The sequence below is a fragment of the Eupeodes corollae genome, chromosome 1 (genome assembly GCF_945859685.1).
Source record: "Eupeodes corollae chromosome 1, idEupCoro1.1, whole genome shotgun sequence".
NCBI classification, from domain to species: Eukaryota; Metazoa; Arthropoda; class Insecta; order Diptera; family Syrphidae; genus Eupeodes; species Eupeodes corollae.
Window position 1 is genome coordinate 166,127,088 of NC_079147.1, and position 14,379 is coordinate 166,141,466.

The 14,379-nt window shown below is 34.4% G+C and overlaps 1 protein-coding gene across 1 annotated transcript in view; it reads right to left on the reverse strand.

Annotated features, from left to right (window-relative positions):
* Positions 1–835: 835 nt before the first annotated feature.
* Positions 836–14,379, reverse strand: part of LOC129940350 (transforming growth factor-beta-induced protein ig-h3) — a 66,136-nt gene continuing 52,592 nt past the window's right edge. The window contains exons 5-8 of the mRNA XM_056048660.1: positions 3,086–3,353; positions 2,522–3,017; positions 1,762–2,453; positions 836–1,700 (exon numbers count right to left, since the gene is read on the reverse strand). Of these exons, the coding sequence (XP_055904635.1) occupies positions 1,227–1,700; positions 1,762–2,453; positions 2,522–3,017; positions 3,086–3,353 (1,930 nt within the window). The 3' untranslated portion in view covers positions 836–1,226. The remainder of the gene's footprint in view (positions 1,701–1,761; positions 2,454–2,521; positions 3,018–3,085; positions 3,354–14,379) is intronic.

Here is a 14,379-nt window from a genome sequence, read left to right on the forward strand (position 1 = left end):
AAAGAACACTTCAGGCAAGCACCTTTCAAACAAAAAAAAATATAAAATATGCTGCAGTTAGAAGGAGAATGCAGAGTCAATCGCAGAACATCGCAGCTAGACGCAGCTAGATGTTGTTGTTTTTGGAACTACATATACATGCGAATATTTTGGTATATGATTCATGCATGACTTTTCATGACTTTGTTATTAAAAGTCTCGTTGAATTGGAGAAAAAGACACAAAAAACAAATTCTGGGCTTTCTTTGTGGGAATTTGCTTTTGGTTATGAAGTAATCAAAATAATAAAACATACTTTATAAACAAAGCACATACCTTCAGTTTGAATATCCATTACTAACAAATATAAAAAAAAAACTATTCTTAACAATATAGGACTTTAAAGCTTATTGCAAAAAGAGCACTTGCTATGACAACGATATTTGTCTGGTATGTCCCACTTCGGAAGCACATAATGAAAAGTTCTGTTTTGTGGATTTTATTTTTTTTTGTGCAATCAGGTGGCATGGCTATTTGTAAATACTATAGGGAAATATGAGGCAATAATAACAACATCAAACTTTTACCCTATGACCTACTACGGTCCCACTGTGCTGTGTAAGGAGTTTTTTTAAATGATAAAGTTGTGGGAACTTCTTCAATAAAGTTCCAGTTTGAAAGTATTGACGTCTTAGAAATTAACCAGCCGCCTTGATCTAACTTTTCGTTCGCAGAATTGCGTTGACTGCAAATCTATATTGTCTGTAACTGCTCAAAGAAATCACACAAACAAATTCGACTCATGAAAAGCCTGGCTATAAGATTTATTGTTTCGTTACATAAAGATCAGTATTGGAAAAGTGTTGTTGTACCCATTTATTTAATCTTAGGAAAAGTTTACACAAAGTTTTTATTGTATAATTTATTTTTATTGATTTAAAATAAAAAAAGAAGAAAATCTCAAAAGCAAAACATTATCCATTTAGACATACATACATATATGTAGGTACAGCTTAAAAGTAAACTTTAAAATTTAACTGCCAATAAAATCAATCAATAATGATATTTTTCAACCTGAGGATCTTCTGGTCTATTCAAGTTTAATTTTTCTTCTTTTATATAAAATATGTATGTTATGTATATTATTTTGCTATATAAAAATAAATAAATGTGTTATTTTCTCTCACGCAATTTTTATAAAATAAATCCAGAACATTTTACAAAAGATAATTATCATCAGTGCCTATCTAATTCCTTAGAAAAAATACATCTCTTAAAATATCATATCTATTTTTAATTAATGGAACTGAAGCTTGCACTTGCTTTGAGAGAATAACATCATTTATCTCGTGAATAATTCCATTTGTAGCCAAATTATCACATTTCATAATCATAGCGTTTTCAACTTTAGGGCGACGATCGCGATTAATTCGTAAATTACTTCCACTTAAGGCTTCGATTGTGCGGACAAATGGCCAATTGGTGGGTGTAATACCAGTGCAACAAACAATATCGTTGACAATGTGCTCCTTAACAAACCGTTCTGCAACGGTCTTATTGCTAGCGACATCAACGTCAAATTCTGTGAATACTTCATTCTTTGGCATAAAAACTGTGTAGCTGTCAGACTCGTCCATAAGGATACCTGTCAAATTTGCTACTTTGACAGCTTCAAGAAATTTACTGTATTGGGGATTGGATTCGATTATTTTGTAGAGATTCTAAAATGAAGAACATGTGAATAATATATTTATAGTTTTTTTTAAACAAATATTATCTTACATTTTTTGGATTTTCCAACTGCTTTTCAACTTGATGTAATACTGAACCACAACTTTCATCATCGAAATGCACTAAACGAGCACAATTGACAGTTGCGCGATTCATGACATTTGTAAATATGGAATGAGTTGAATACAAATTAACTCTTAAATCTGATCCTGCTTCAGTTTTGATTATGTCTACTTTAAGATCACAAGTCTTAATTTTTGGTTTGACAACATGGCCACGCAGGAAATCCTTAAGTGCAGGACTGTTTTTCAATTGATCTGGATTTTCTTTAAGTTTCCTTTCCCATTCAGAATCCTCAAAGGACTTATCAATGGGCGCAAAAATAGTCGCGTTGTCGTAGTCGTTGAATTCAGTTTCCAAACCAGAAATCTCCAAAAGTGATTTGAAGATACTGATATTCTTCTCTTGCATCAGTGTACTTATAGAACGTGAACTGTCACTTGGCAAAATCGTATCAACAACATGAACAACACCATTGGTTCCCATAATATCAGTTTCGACAATTCGTACCAACCCGTTTATGAGTAAATCATCGAGTTGTAGTTCAGATTCAGTTTTATTATTTGGTGACAATTCAAAACGTAGGCTTTCTCCAAGAATATTGTAGGCCATGGACTTTGGATTGCCACGTGAAGTTACCTCTGAGCAATAAGTGAAATCGAGTATGTGGCCTTTCAAAATATCTTAAAATAAAAGTTCAATATTATTAGGGTATTCATAACACAATTAAAATATGGTAATTTTAACTTACTTGTAGCACAACCTTTGCCTTCCTTCAATTTTCTTCTTAAATTCATGTCCAATTTTTCGAAAGCCTTATCAGTTGGAGCAAATACAGTCAAAGGTCTGTCACCTTCCAAAAGCTCATTTAACTTTGTTTTTTCTAAAACGGTCTTGAAAACGGCCATGTCGCTACGTTTTCGAATGATATCCATGACGTTGCTAGTGACAGGTGATAGGACACCACTGACAGAATGAATTACTCCATTTACCACTGGTTGATTGATTTTAGTTAGTGGGGCGCAGTTAGCAGTGTACAATGAACCACTTTTGCTGAAAGGTCTATTAAAGATATTGATACGGATTGAACTATTATTGAGTTTTGTCGTTAAAAGGTCTTCATTAGCTAAGTCTTCCATTATATTTAAACCGTCTACCATATGGCCAAGAAGTAGGTCCTTTGAAGTGAATCCAAATTGGTCAGCAGCACGTCGACGTCTATTGCCCATGGGTACGTAAACCAAATTCTAGAAGTAAACAATTAAGTGCAGATTACACATGTGAGCTTTTTTAAGTTTTTTTTTTGAAAGCTTACGTTTTCAAACATTTGTTCCGAAAATGTTGTGAATGCCTGATTGGTTGGTAAAAAGAGAGTTACATTGGATGCAAGCATATTTTCAAGGCCGTTGTTCTTAACACTTCGCATGAATTCATTGCCGCCCATATCAGTTGCTGCATCTTCGAAACTCTTCATTTCAATCTTTTTACATTGTTCGGTATAAGCAGCGTTTGGACGACGGCCAAAACCTTGGCAGCACTGGCGTGTAACAGTGAGAGTTTTCTTTTTGCCATTTGTGCTAAAGCTGAAAAAGAAATTAATATAATAAAACGTTATTAAAATAAATACAAGAAATTAAAATAAGAAGATCTATAATTTATATGAAAAGATTTCACAAGACTTTAAATTGTCCTGATGATAGATTACTCAAATTTGTTAGTTAAGGCTTAGTGTCGCTAGTGTTTTACAATTCTTAGTAGAAATAAATGTCGCTGATGTTTTACAAAACTTGCTAATATTTTTTTTATTGGGCAGTTTCAGACAACTTAAGGGACTTCATTTGCTGTTAACTGTGTTCTTTGAACGTAAATTTTATTTGTTAGTTTTTCAAGTGTCTTAAACGGAGCTTTATTTTACTAACCTCTACCTTCAGTTGGTCGTGCAAAAACAAAGAACAATATAATTGTCTGCAAAAACAAGCCTTAAGCAAATTAAAATTCCAAATCAACCTGTATTTTGTATATTAAAAAAATATTTCTTAGAACATCAAATAGAATTGTGCAGAAAGTAAATAAATGAGTAAGTAGTAAAATTCAGCTTTCAGTTGAATTGATAAATTATGATTAGCTGTCAGTTTGGCACAAGTAGAATTGACTTGATAGTTAAGGAGATTTTTCTTGACTAACTTTCCAGTCTATTTTTCAATAAAGAAACTTGCCTTACTATCAAGCCCCTAATGTCGTCTAGTGATCTTTCGGTTGGGATTTGATATATCAAAAAAAAGAGTCTGTCGATTTGTCTTGCTTAAAAGTTTGTAGGTTTTCGTGTTGTGTTAAAAAAGTTGTCAGTTGAATTATTCTTGAAAATTTTAAAATTCCAGCATATTTTTCATTTAAAGAAATAATTTGGTTTGAAAATCTAGTTTTGTTGAATAGATTTTTAGTCGAAAAAAATTGTTTACCAAAAGAAAGAAATTAATTTGAGAGGTATCAAGAACCGAACATCAGTTTTACCTAATTTGCGTACTAATTTTTGTATATTTAATTTTTTTTATGAAAAAACGAACTGTTGGAATTATATAAAAAAAACTATTGAAAATCGAAAACAATATTTTCTGTGAAATAAAAAAAGGTTTGAAGCTATTATTTTTAATTTTTGAAAAGCCATTTGAGTCGAAAGAAAATTTTTACCAAATTTTAGTATTTATTTTTAGGTTTTTGTTTTTTGTAAACAAACTAAAAGTAAGAAGCCATTATCTCAAATGTTTAAAAAGATATTTGAATCGAAAATAAATGTTTACAAACTTTTGTTAAATTTAGTTTAAATTTTTTTAATAGATACAAATAGTTTAAAGCCAAGATCTCAAGGCTTTGAAAGATATTTGAGTCGAAAATGAATTTTTACCAACTTTTATTAAATTTTTTGTTAAAGTTTTTATTTTTTGTAAAAAAACTGTCAATTCGATTTTACTCAAAATTTTTAAAAATTTTTAAAACAATATTCCTTGCACGTTAAAATTAGTTTATAGCCATAATCTCAATTTTTACAAACTTTGAGTAATGTTTTTTTAGGTTTTCATATTTTATAAAAAAAAAACTGTCAATTCGATTTTTCTCAAAATTTTACCAGATGTTAAAAACGTTATTTTTCATAGCACAAGCTTGTTCTGGAGATAAAATCATTTTGTATTCGTAAAATTTTTGAGGTAACTAATTTTTTTGTCAGTTTTTTTTTTTATTTATAAAAAAACCGTAAATTGGATTTTATTTTAAAAATAAAATATACCTGTTTTCTACCACGTTACCATATGTTATATACAATTTAATTCAAGCATCTAGCGTTTTTGGTTCATAAGATAAGGGTTAACCAAAATGTTCACCTTTTTTTCAAACCGCTATGGTAAAAAAAACCGCCCACGCAATTTTCTTGAGAGCCATTTCTGCATCTTTCAGCATTATTATCTGTATAACAAAAATTATTTCTCTTCTGTTTCTTGAGCAGCTATGGAAGACGAAAAAAACGTCGCGAACGCACGGACGTACGGAATTTAAAAATCTTTTATTTCGACTCTAGGGACCTTGAAACGTCGATAAATGTCAAAAAATTCAATTTGACAAATCTGACCCATTACAATAACTTTCTATGGGAAGTTAAAAAACAATGGTTTCTCATGATGTTATCTGAAATAGTATCTCAAACATTACCAATGATTTGTATCTTACTATCGTAAACGCCAACTCAAAGCTAAAGTAGTTCTCATTTCTATTCGGTTCAGCGCAGGTTTGAAAGTTCATTTTGTCAGTCATTTTGTTTTAAATTCATTTTGTTCGAAATTGAAGTAAAATATGAAGTAATCAGTTGAAGTTGTTCTTTTTTATAAACAATTAAATTAAAAAATTAAACAAAAAAATGTTAGCTCTGTTTTTATTAGATCATTATATTGTTTCCGTAGTCTTGAACCTTGCTGTAGGATGATTTCCTATTCCTTAGACACTGCGCTTCAATTGAATACGAACAAACATTTTCGAATGTAATTTTACATTTTTTTCCAAATACATATTGTGAGTTTTTGTTCAGCTTTCTACATTTTGCGAATCTTTCTACTAGAAAAAAAATGGAATATTTTTTTGAGTCATAAAATTAAAATTGTTATTGGATTGGAATAAAGCAAGTTTCTGTTAAGTTTGGTAGTTGGTACTTCAACCTTTACTTTTAATTATTTTGTTAATTAGTTCCGGTATTATTCCTACAGTCTTTTTAAATAGATCGACGGTATCTCGCCTAACTCTTACTTTATTGCAGAAATTAAGGATTATTTGTCTTCAAACTAACGACCATCCTCATTAACTGTGGATAATAACCTAACCATCCCCAAGCATACTTAAGAATTTTCAAATCAGATGAGTACGACAGTTATTGAAAGAAGTTTTAAATTTTGCTCGTCTGACCAAGTTTTTATAATGAGCACTGAATGAATAAGCACGTTATCATGTTGCTAGGCCAAGTTTATAGGTCAAAAAATGTAAGATTAATTACGAAAATTTCTTTCTCTTATATCCAGCTGCAGTCATTTTGAACCTTAATTGTTCTATATAGTCCAGTCAATGAACGAACAAAATTACCTTCACCTCAAAAAAATCCAACAGTTTTGAAACTTGGCACACTTACATAGGCTTAATATTAACAACCTGTTATTAGAGCGATCTACGAGTAATATGTCAAACTTAAAGAAGTAATTAAACTCTCTATTCCACACCAAAATCCTTCAGGAAATAAGAGTCAAAAAACAAACTTCCGAAATCTATGGTTTGATAATGGGTGTTTAAAAGCGAGACAGAAGACATTTGCTTACTTTAGGTCGTTTAGAAAATTCAACACCGCAACTTTTCAGGAACTCTACAATACAGCCAACAGTCACAACAAGAAGTTATGTCGAGCAAAAAAAAGGAACATTTTGAATCGCAAGTAGGCTGACCAGGCGTCCTCTTTAAGGAGGACATGTCCTCTTTTTGACCTAAACAACTTTTGTCCGGTGACTTTTTTTTTTAAAAAGCGATTTGTCCTCTTTTTCGGTTTTATCTAAATTTTTGGATTTATATTTAATTTACGTGTGAAGACGGCCTTAAAAAAAATGTTAAAAGTTAAAGAAATTTTTTAAATCATTGTCGCTAATGGTGGAAATAGAAATGAAGTTTTGAACATTGAACAAAATTTAATTGAGGTTTATGCTATGTGCTTAAAATATCTTCAGAGCATGTGTTATTCTCTGGATGAATTTATTTGCTCTATTTGGATGAATTTTAACAAAGTTCCGGAATGGAATAATATCCAAAATTCTTTGTCTATTTGGCGTTATCAAAAATGAAAATAAATTGTTTGACCAATTTAGCAATTTAAAAACGTTTTTGGAGCAAGAAATAAAAAATATAAACTTTATAAACGCACCTATTCACGAGAAATTTGTAAATTATTTTGAAAAAATGTGCATTTTGAATTATAATATAGTGAACTTTTGATGATAGCCCAGTTTGTTTTCGTGATTCCTGCTCATAATGATAATGTTGAGAGCATATTTTCATTGATAAACAGTCAATGGACTGAGAAACGCAATAGATTAAAAACAGAAAACGTCAAAGCAATTCTATTTTGTAAATATAATTTTAAAAAATATGTTATGTACTGAGTTTTATAATTATATTTTGCAAAGTCTCTAAACTTTAAATAAAATAAGGTCTAATGACAAATACAACCAATATTGAAGTTAAAAATCATAAGAAAAAAAACATAACGAAATGTTTTTTCTTAACTATTTTTATTTCCATGAAAATACGGTGCTAATAAAACCTAAATAATATTCTTATATGTTTATATCGATACTTTTATTATTTTCATGCTAAATAAAACATTATATTATGATTTTTTTAGTAACTGTTACTTTTTTGTTACAATTAAATATTTAGTTTTTGTTTATTCAAATAAATTATAACAAAAAATGTACGTCTGTTTTTTTTTTTTGTGATTTTGGTAAGTGCCCTCTTTTCTTGACTCTACATCTGGTCACCCTAATCGCAAGCCAAAAAACTTGCAAACTGCAACAATCCTTCGGATTTTTGGAAAGCAGCAAATAAAATAAAAGGAATTAAACCAAAGGTAAACATTGAGTTAACTTAACTTAACACTTCCAAAACCTTTTAAGCCCACCTATGAAGGATTCGTACTTTCTCTACAGTAGACCAAACCATTTTATTGAAGCCTTAGATAAGCCAATCTCGACCTCAGAAGTTGAGGAAGCATTAGTTAGGGCGAAAGATCTAAAAGCTCCAGGATTAGACCGAATACCCATGGAATTTAATAAATATAGTTCAACAGAATTCAAGAACACACTTACAGAAACATTTAATAATATATTCGAAACTGGAATAGTACCGATTGGTTTTAAGCAAGCAATAATTTACCCGGTTTTTAAAAAAGGAGACTCCAAAGATCCAGCCAACTATAGGAGAACTTCACTATTGAACTCATCAGCTAAAATTTTTACCAAACCGGCTAGAACTTTGGATCAACGAAAACAAGCTTCTGAAAGAGTTTCAAGTTGGATTTCGTTCTGGTTATTCCACGGCCGATCACATATTATTGTTGCGCAGCATAGCCGCAAGTTTTAATGATAAAAACAAAAGTTATATGCTTTCTTCATAGACTTTAAAGCTGCTTTTGACACCATTGATTGCAAAAAAATGTTTTACAAGCTATATAACTATGGTTTGAGCCACAAATTTGGTAAAACCATAGAAAGCTTGTACGATGAAACTAAATCAGCTGTATGGTGCGGAAGCGATTTGTCAGAGTGGTTTACAACAAAATACCAATTTTTTGAAGCAGTAGCGAAATCCATTTTGTTGTACTTACCACTTATACTTGGATACGGTTGAAAAACTGTTAAGATATTTCCTTCGTAGAACATTTCAACTGCCCGGATTTTCACCGAATTATATGTTGATGATTGAAACAAGAATGTCCGCTTTATTTATTCAAACCCTACTCAATATAAACTATATACTTAAAACAATTAATATTGATGCAGATAGACTACCACGGAAATTTATTAACTTTGCAGTCTCTAATAACACCTTATGGTATAAGGATATTCTGGACCTAGCAGAGAGCTACAACTATCCTCTTCAACTGAACTGGGACTCAATTGAGCACATAGATGACAAAATGCGAATAAAATGGAGGGAAGACGCAGATGCCTACACTCACAGAGAAATTTACAGGACCTTGGGCTCCCATAACTATTTCAAGGATTGCCATAGCACCCAAAAAATTCATATATCAAGAGCAAGAGGAGAGGTGCTTCCGTTAAATTTCATATCCCATAGAAGGGATCTACCACTCTTTTGTTCAATATAAAACATGGTACAGCTTAAGGATTCCGTTCATTTCATAGGAGAATACCCAGCATTTAAAGACATCAGAAGGAGCTGATATAGGAAACCAAGCTTGTCATCCGAAGAAGTGAAAAATGCTTCACTAAGTTACCGAAAAATGATAATTGATGAAGACTTTTGAGCTCAGATGAATCGACTTAAACATAAAAAAAAACTTAATCTATATTAACAAATTGAAACTTATGCTAACACTCTTAAATAGTATTAATATTAAATTTTAAAGAAAAAAGAAATAATTAGAATAAAATTCAGGATGTACCTAAATGTACTCAAAAATTGATAGTTCTTCACAGACGGCTTTTATACATGTCCTTATGATAGAAAGGATTAAAATGTTAAAATGTACAATTATTTTATGTAAATAAATCTATTTTTGAATTGAATTGAAAATACTAAGGGATGGCTGGTGATGACTCAAAAAAAGTCCCCAAGAATCCGACGTGAGCTCTAGCGCAGTTAAAAGAAACATGGTGTTTGTTTCAGTTTTTTACGTTTATCTCGAAAGCTATTTGTTGTATCAAAAAATGTTGTTTCACAAAATTTAAGCCCATTAAATTTTATAAAAAAATGTCTCATGATTTTTTTGGTATCTGCTATAGTTTATAAAATAACTCTAGCGGCAGTGAAGAGAAACATACGGTTTTTTGGGTTTTTCGGGTTTATCTTGAAAACTAACTGATGATTTTTTCAAACAAGTTGATGACGATTGTGCACCTAATACCCAAAAAACTCTTATATTAAAGAAAACGAACATTGAAAATAGAAACTAGAATTGCATCGCAATAGGGCATAGCATTATATCAGTTGTGTCCCAGACCATGCATGTCTCCAATACTAGGCAGCCTTGCGTTATTTCTTGGTTCTAAAAAGTTGGTAAACCTTATATAAAGCTTAGGGTTTTGTTCTTCATGCTTGGAGATATCAGCTATTTGCCACACGCGACCAGATTCCAGCAGTTCATTTAACCCATTAGTAAAGAAATCGTTGCCGCAGCTTCATCTGAGTCCCGTCTATCAAAATGTATAGTCAGATTGGGTGGATTTCACCAGTTAAGGTCCTATATTGTTCCAATAGGTTTTCTGATGAGTGGAAGTGGCCTGCAAGAGTTAATGAGTACTCTATACGCCCGGTTTCTGTTGAAAAGATGCTACAAGGAAAAGCTTTTGCCAGAGCAGTTCGTGTTTTAACACTAATACAGACATCTTTAGCTAATGTAACAATGGAACAAGTCGACATAAGCCAACATGAATTAGAGGAAATCAAAAACCTCAGCTTAGCGGTTTGGCGATTGGAATGCCTTGGTGAAGAATATGATTTCATATTTCCACTCCACCGGACACTTCTCATACGCCAAATCATGTCACCTGTATTTCCAGGACATGATAGTACTGCCTTCTGTGATGACCCCAGATGAATTTAAGAACTTTGTGCAAGAGGGTTACTTTACTATGAGAAGAACTGACCGATTTTTGACAGGGGTGTGGTCGGACCAGACGATTGAGCAAACTCTAATGCGTGCAATGAAGAGTATGGGTGGCTTGACAACAGGGCGTGGAATCACTGATAGTGTATTAGCAAATGGGTTCTAGGGCTGACTGCTACTCATGAAATTTTTCATCACTGGCGTTCTTTTTTCTATTAGTGAGCAACATAAAGACTTTGGTTAGGTAAGTAAAAATAGAGATAATACAGACATTGCAAAGCTGTCAGATTGGTTCCAAATTCATCCTCCATTTCCAGTTAGAAATGAAATCATATCAATAGCTAGTGGCATCGTTGGAGATGATAAAGTAACTTACTCAAATGCTTATTCTATAGGCTTGCAGGCAATGAGCCATATAGTGGGCAAACGAGTTTCAGAAGTAAGAAGGGACATACAAATTGAATACTTCAATTTTTTTGTGGACAATTACAGACACGAAAAACTGGATACCATTTTTAATCTAATAACCTTTCTTTTCGTTTAAAATACACATGTTTTCCTTAAATGCCGATAGATTTATTTTACAAACTAAATTAATTGATAATTAATTATTAAATTTAATAGCTTTAATTTTGTACAAGATTATTTTTTGATACGACAATTAGTTTTTAAGTTAAACCTGAAAAACCGAAAAAACCTTATAATCGTAGATACGAACAAAATCATGAAAGCTTTTTTTATAAAATTTAATGAGCTTTAATTTTGTGAAATAACATTTTTTGATACGACAAATAGCTTTTGAGATAAACATGTTTCTCTTAACTGCCGCTAGAGCTCACGTCAGATTCTTGGGGATTTTTTGTTGGGTCATCACCAGACATCCATTAGTAAGTGTGCCAAGTTTTAAAACTGTTGGATTTTTTTTTAGGTCAAAATTTTTTTTAACTGGACTAATAATAACTGACAGCTTTCAATGTATCAGCAACTTCTTCAAAGTTGTGATGAAGCTTTTAACAACTTTTAATGTTTTTAAATTGTGAAAATAAAAGGTTGACCCAAATAAAAAGTTTTACCGTCTGACAAAAAAACAACTTGCAACCTTCCCTTTCAATGGTAGGCATGCGCATTCAAGAGGACACAAGCGTCCACAGGTTTTTCTCAAAACCAACCTCTGTCTATCAACTCCTCATCTCACCTCCCTGTGGTGAACATCGGGTGCCTAGTACCTCAACTGGAGATTGGGTTCCAACCCCAATGGAAAGTTGTTAGGGGCAGCAAAGGAAAGAGGGGGGGAGAGGTGTTTCCACTAAGGCACCTCTCCTTATCCAGGCGGCAGCGGACGAATTCTCGAGATGGAATCAACGGTGGCGTCTACAGTTCCAGTAAGGTTGAACTACTAGTGAACACCTTATATTGCTTCTTCGACTTATTCGGAGCCCAGGCCTATAAGGAGCGGTTTTATCCGGCTCCCCATCCTTGGAGTTATACTTAGGATCTGGCCCTCCAGGTTGGGGGTTGTGCCGTCGGGGTCACTTCCTAGCCACGTAAAAGCTTTCATAGTTGCGAAGCACCAACAAGCCTCGGATACAGACGGATTTACTGTTGACCACCAACGCAAACGAATAAAGGACAACGAACTTCGGATATGCATGTGGAATGTTAGTTCCCTTAACAGACCACGTGCGGCCGAAGAATTAGCGGAGGCCCTAGACCGCTATAAAGCAGATATCACCGCCATCCAGGAAATACGATGGGATGGGCCGGGCAAAAAGAGGATGAAAAACTGCGATATTTATTATGGTGACTGCTACCACGAAAACCAACAGCGCTTATTTGGATGCGGCTTCGTCATTGGAGCCAGACTTAGGCAAGAAGTCTTGAGCTATAGGTGCTTCAATGAGCGCCTCATGACCATACGCATCAAGGCTAAATTCGGCAACATTAGACTGATATGCGCGCACGCCCCCACAGAAGAGAAAGACGACAACACCAAAGATATGTTCTTCAAGCTCCTAGAAAAAACATAATGAGCAGTGCTAGCTGCGATATTAAAATAGTTCTGGACGATTTTAATGCCAAGCTAGGAAGGAAAGACATCTTTGGTGGAATAATCGGAAGAACAGCATGCACGACAACACTTCCGACAATGGATTCAGGCTCATAGATTTTGCTGCGGGGCGAAACGTCATGGTAGCCAATACGCGTTTTCCACATCTCAACATCCACAAAGGAACTTGGACTTCTCCAGATCAATCTACCGTCAACCAGATTGACCATATTGCGATCGACGCCAGACACGCTTCCAGCATTATGGATGTACGAACTTTCCGAGGAGCTAACATCGACTCGGACTACTACCTCGTTGTAGCCAAGGTAGCACTTCGGATTTCCAGACCCAAGGCAAAACAGGGAGGTGCTGGGAGAAGGTACAACGTCGAACGGCTACAATCGCCACAAATCGCCAAATCCTTTTCCGACCGAGTTACAAGTAACCTCTCTCGGAGTTCTCTGCCGCCAACACAATGTATCGAAAACCAGTGGCAACAGTGCCAAGATGCAATCAGAGAAACCGCCTCTGATGTGCTAGGTTTCAAACAGCCACCAACAAGGAACCCCTGGTTTGATGAGGAATGTCGGCAGGCAAATGCAGCCAAACAACAGGCACCCTCTAAACTGCAACAACTATAGAGGCATCAGTCTACTTAACATCGCATATAAAATCTTCTCTGCCGTAATTATGTGAACGTCTAAAGCCCATCGTCAAAAACCTGATAGGTCTTTATCAGTGTGGTTTTAGACCAGTAAAGTCCACAGTTGATCAAATATTCACATTACGGCAGATCCTGGAAAAAACCCAAGAACACCAAATCGACACCCAATCTTTTCATCGATTTCAAGGCCGCATATGACAGCATCTACAGGGACGAGCTTTATAGATCCATGTCTAGTTTTGGCATCCCTGCCAAACTAGTCCGTTTGTGCAGGATGACCATGGAGAATTCACGCTGCTCCATAAAGGTTGGAAACAACTTAACAGAACCTTTCGATGTCAAAAAAGGTTTTAGACAAGGTGATGCGCTGTCATGTGATTTTTGTAACATCGTGCTTGAAAGAATAGTGCAGAGCTCACACGTCAACACTAGAGGCACTATCTTTCAAAAGTCCGTCCAATTACTGGCATATGCTGATTTAATTGACATAATCGGAAGAACTCAGCGTGATGTCAATGGGGCTTATGTGAGTATTGAGGCAGAGGCGGCGAAAATGGGCAAAACATGCTATGGTAGGATCAAACGCAGAATAACTCTTGCTAACCGATGTTTCTTTGGACTAAGAAACTAATTGAGGGGTAAAGTCTTCTCTCGAGGGACCAAAGTGTTGCTATATAAGACCCTTATCATCCGCGTACTGCTATACGGTGCAGAAGCATGGACCATGACAAAAGCGGATGAAAGCACCTTGGGTCGCTTCGAGAGAAAAGTTTTTCGTGTGATCTACGGTCCCGTATGCATCGAAGGGGAGTGGAGGAGAAAATGGAACGACGAGCTGTACGGGCTGTACAGCGACGTAGACTTAGCCAGAAGGGTAAAAGTCCAACGACTAAGATGGCTGGGTCACGTAGAGCGCATGGAAACCAATGCTCCGGCCGAAAGGTCTTCGAATCCGCACCCTCAGGACAGCGCAGTAGTAAAAGACCGCGGATCAGGTGGTGCGCACAAGTGGAAGGTGACCTCTTGGAG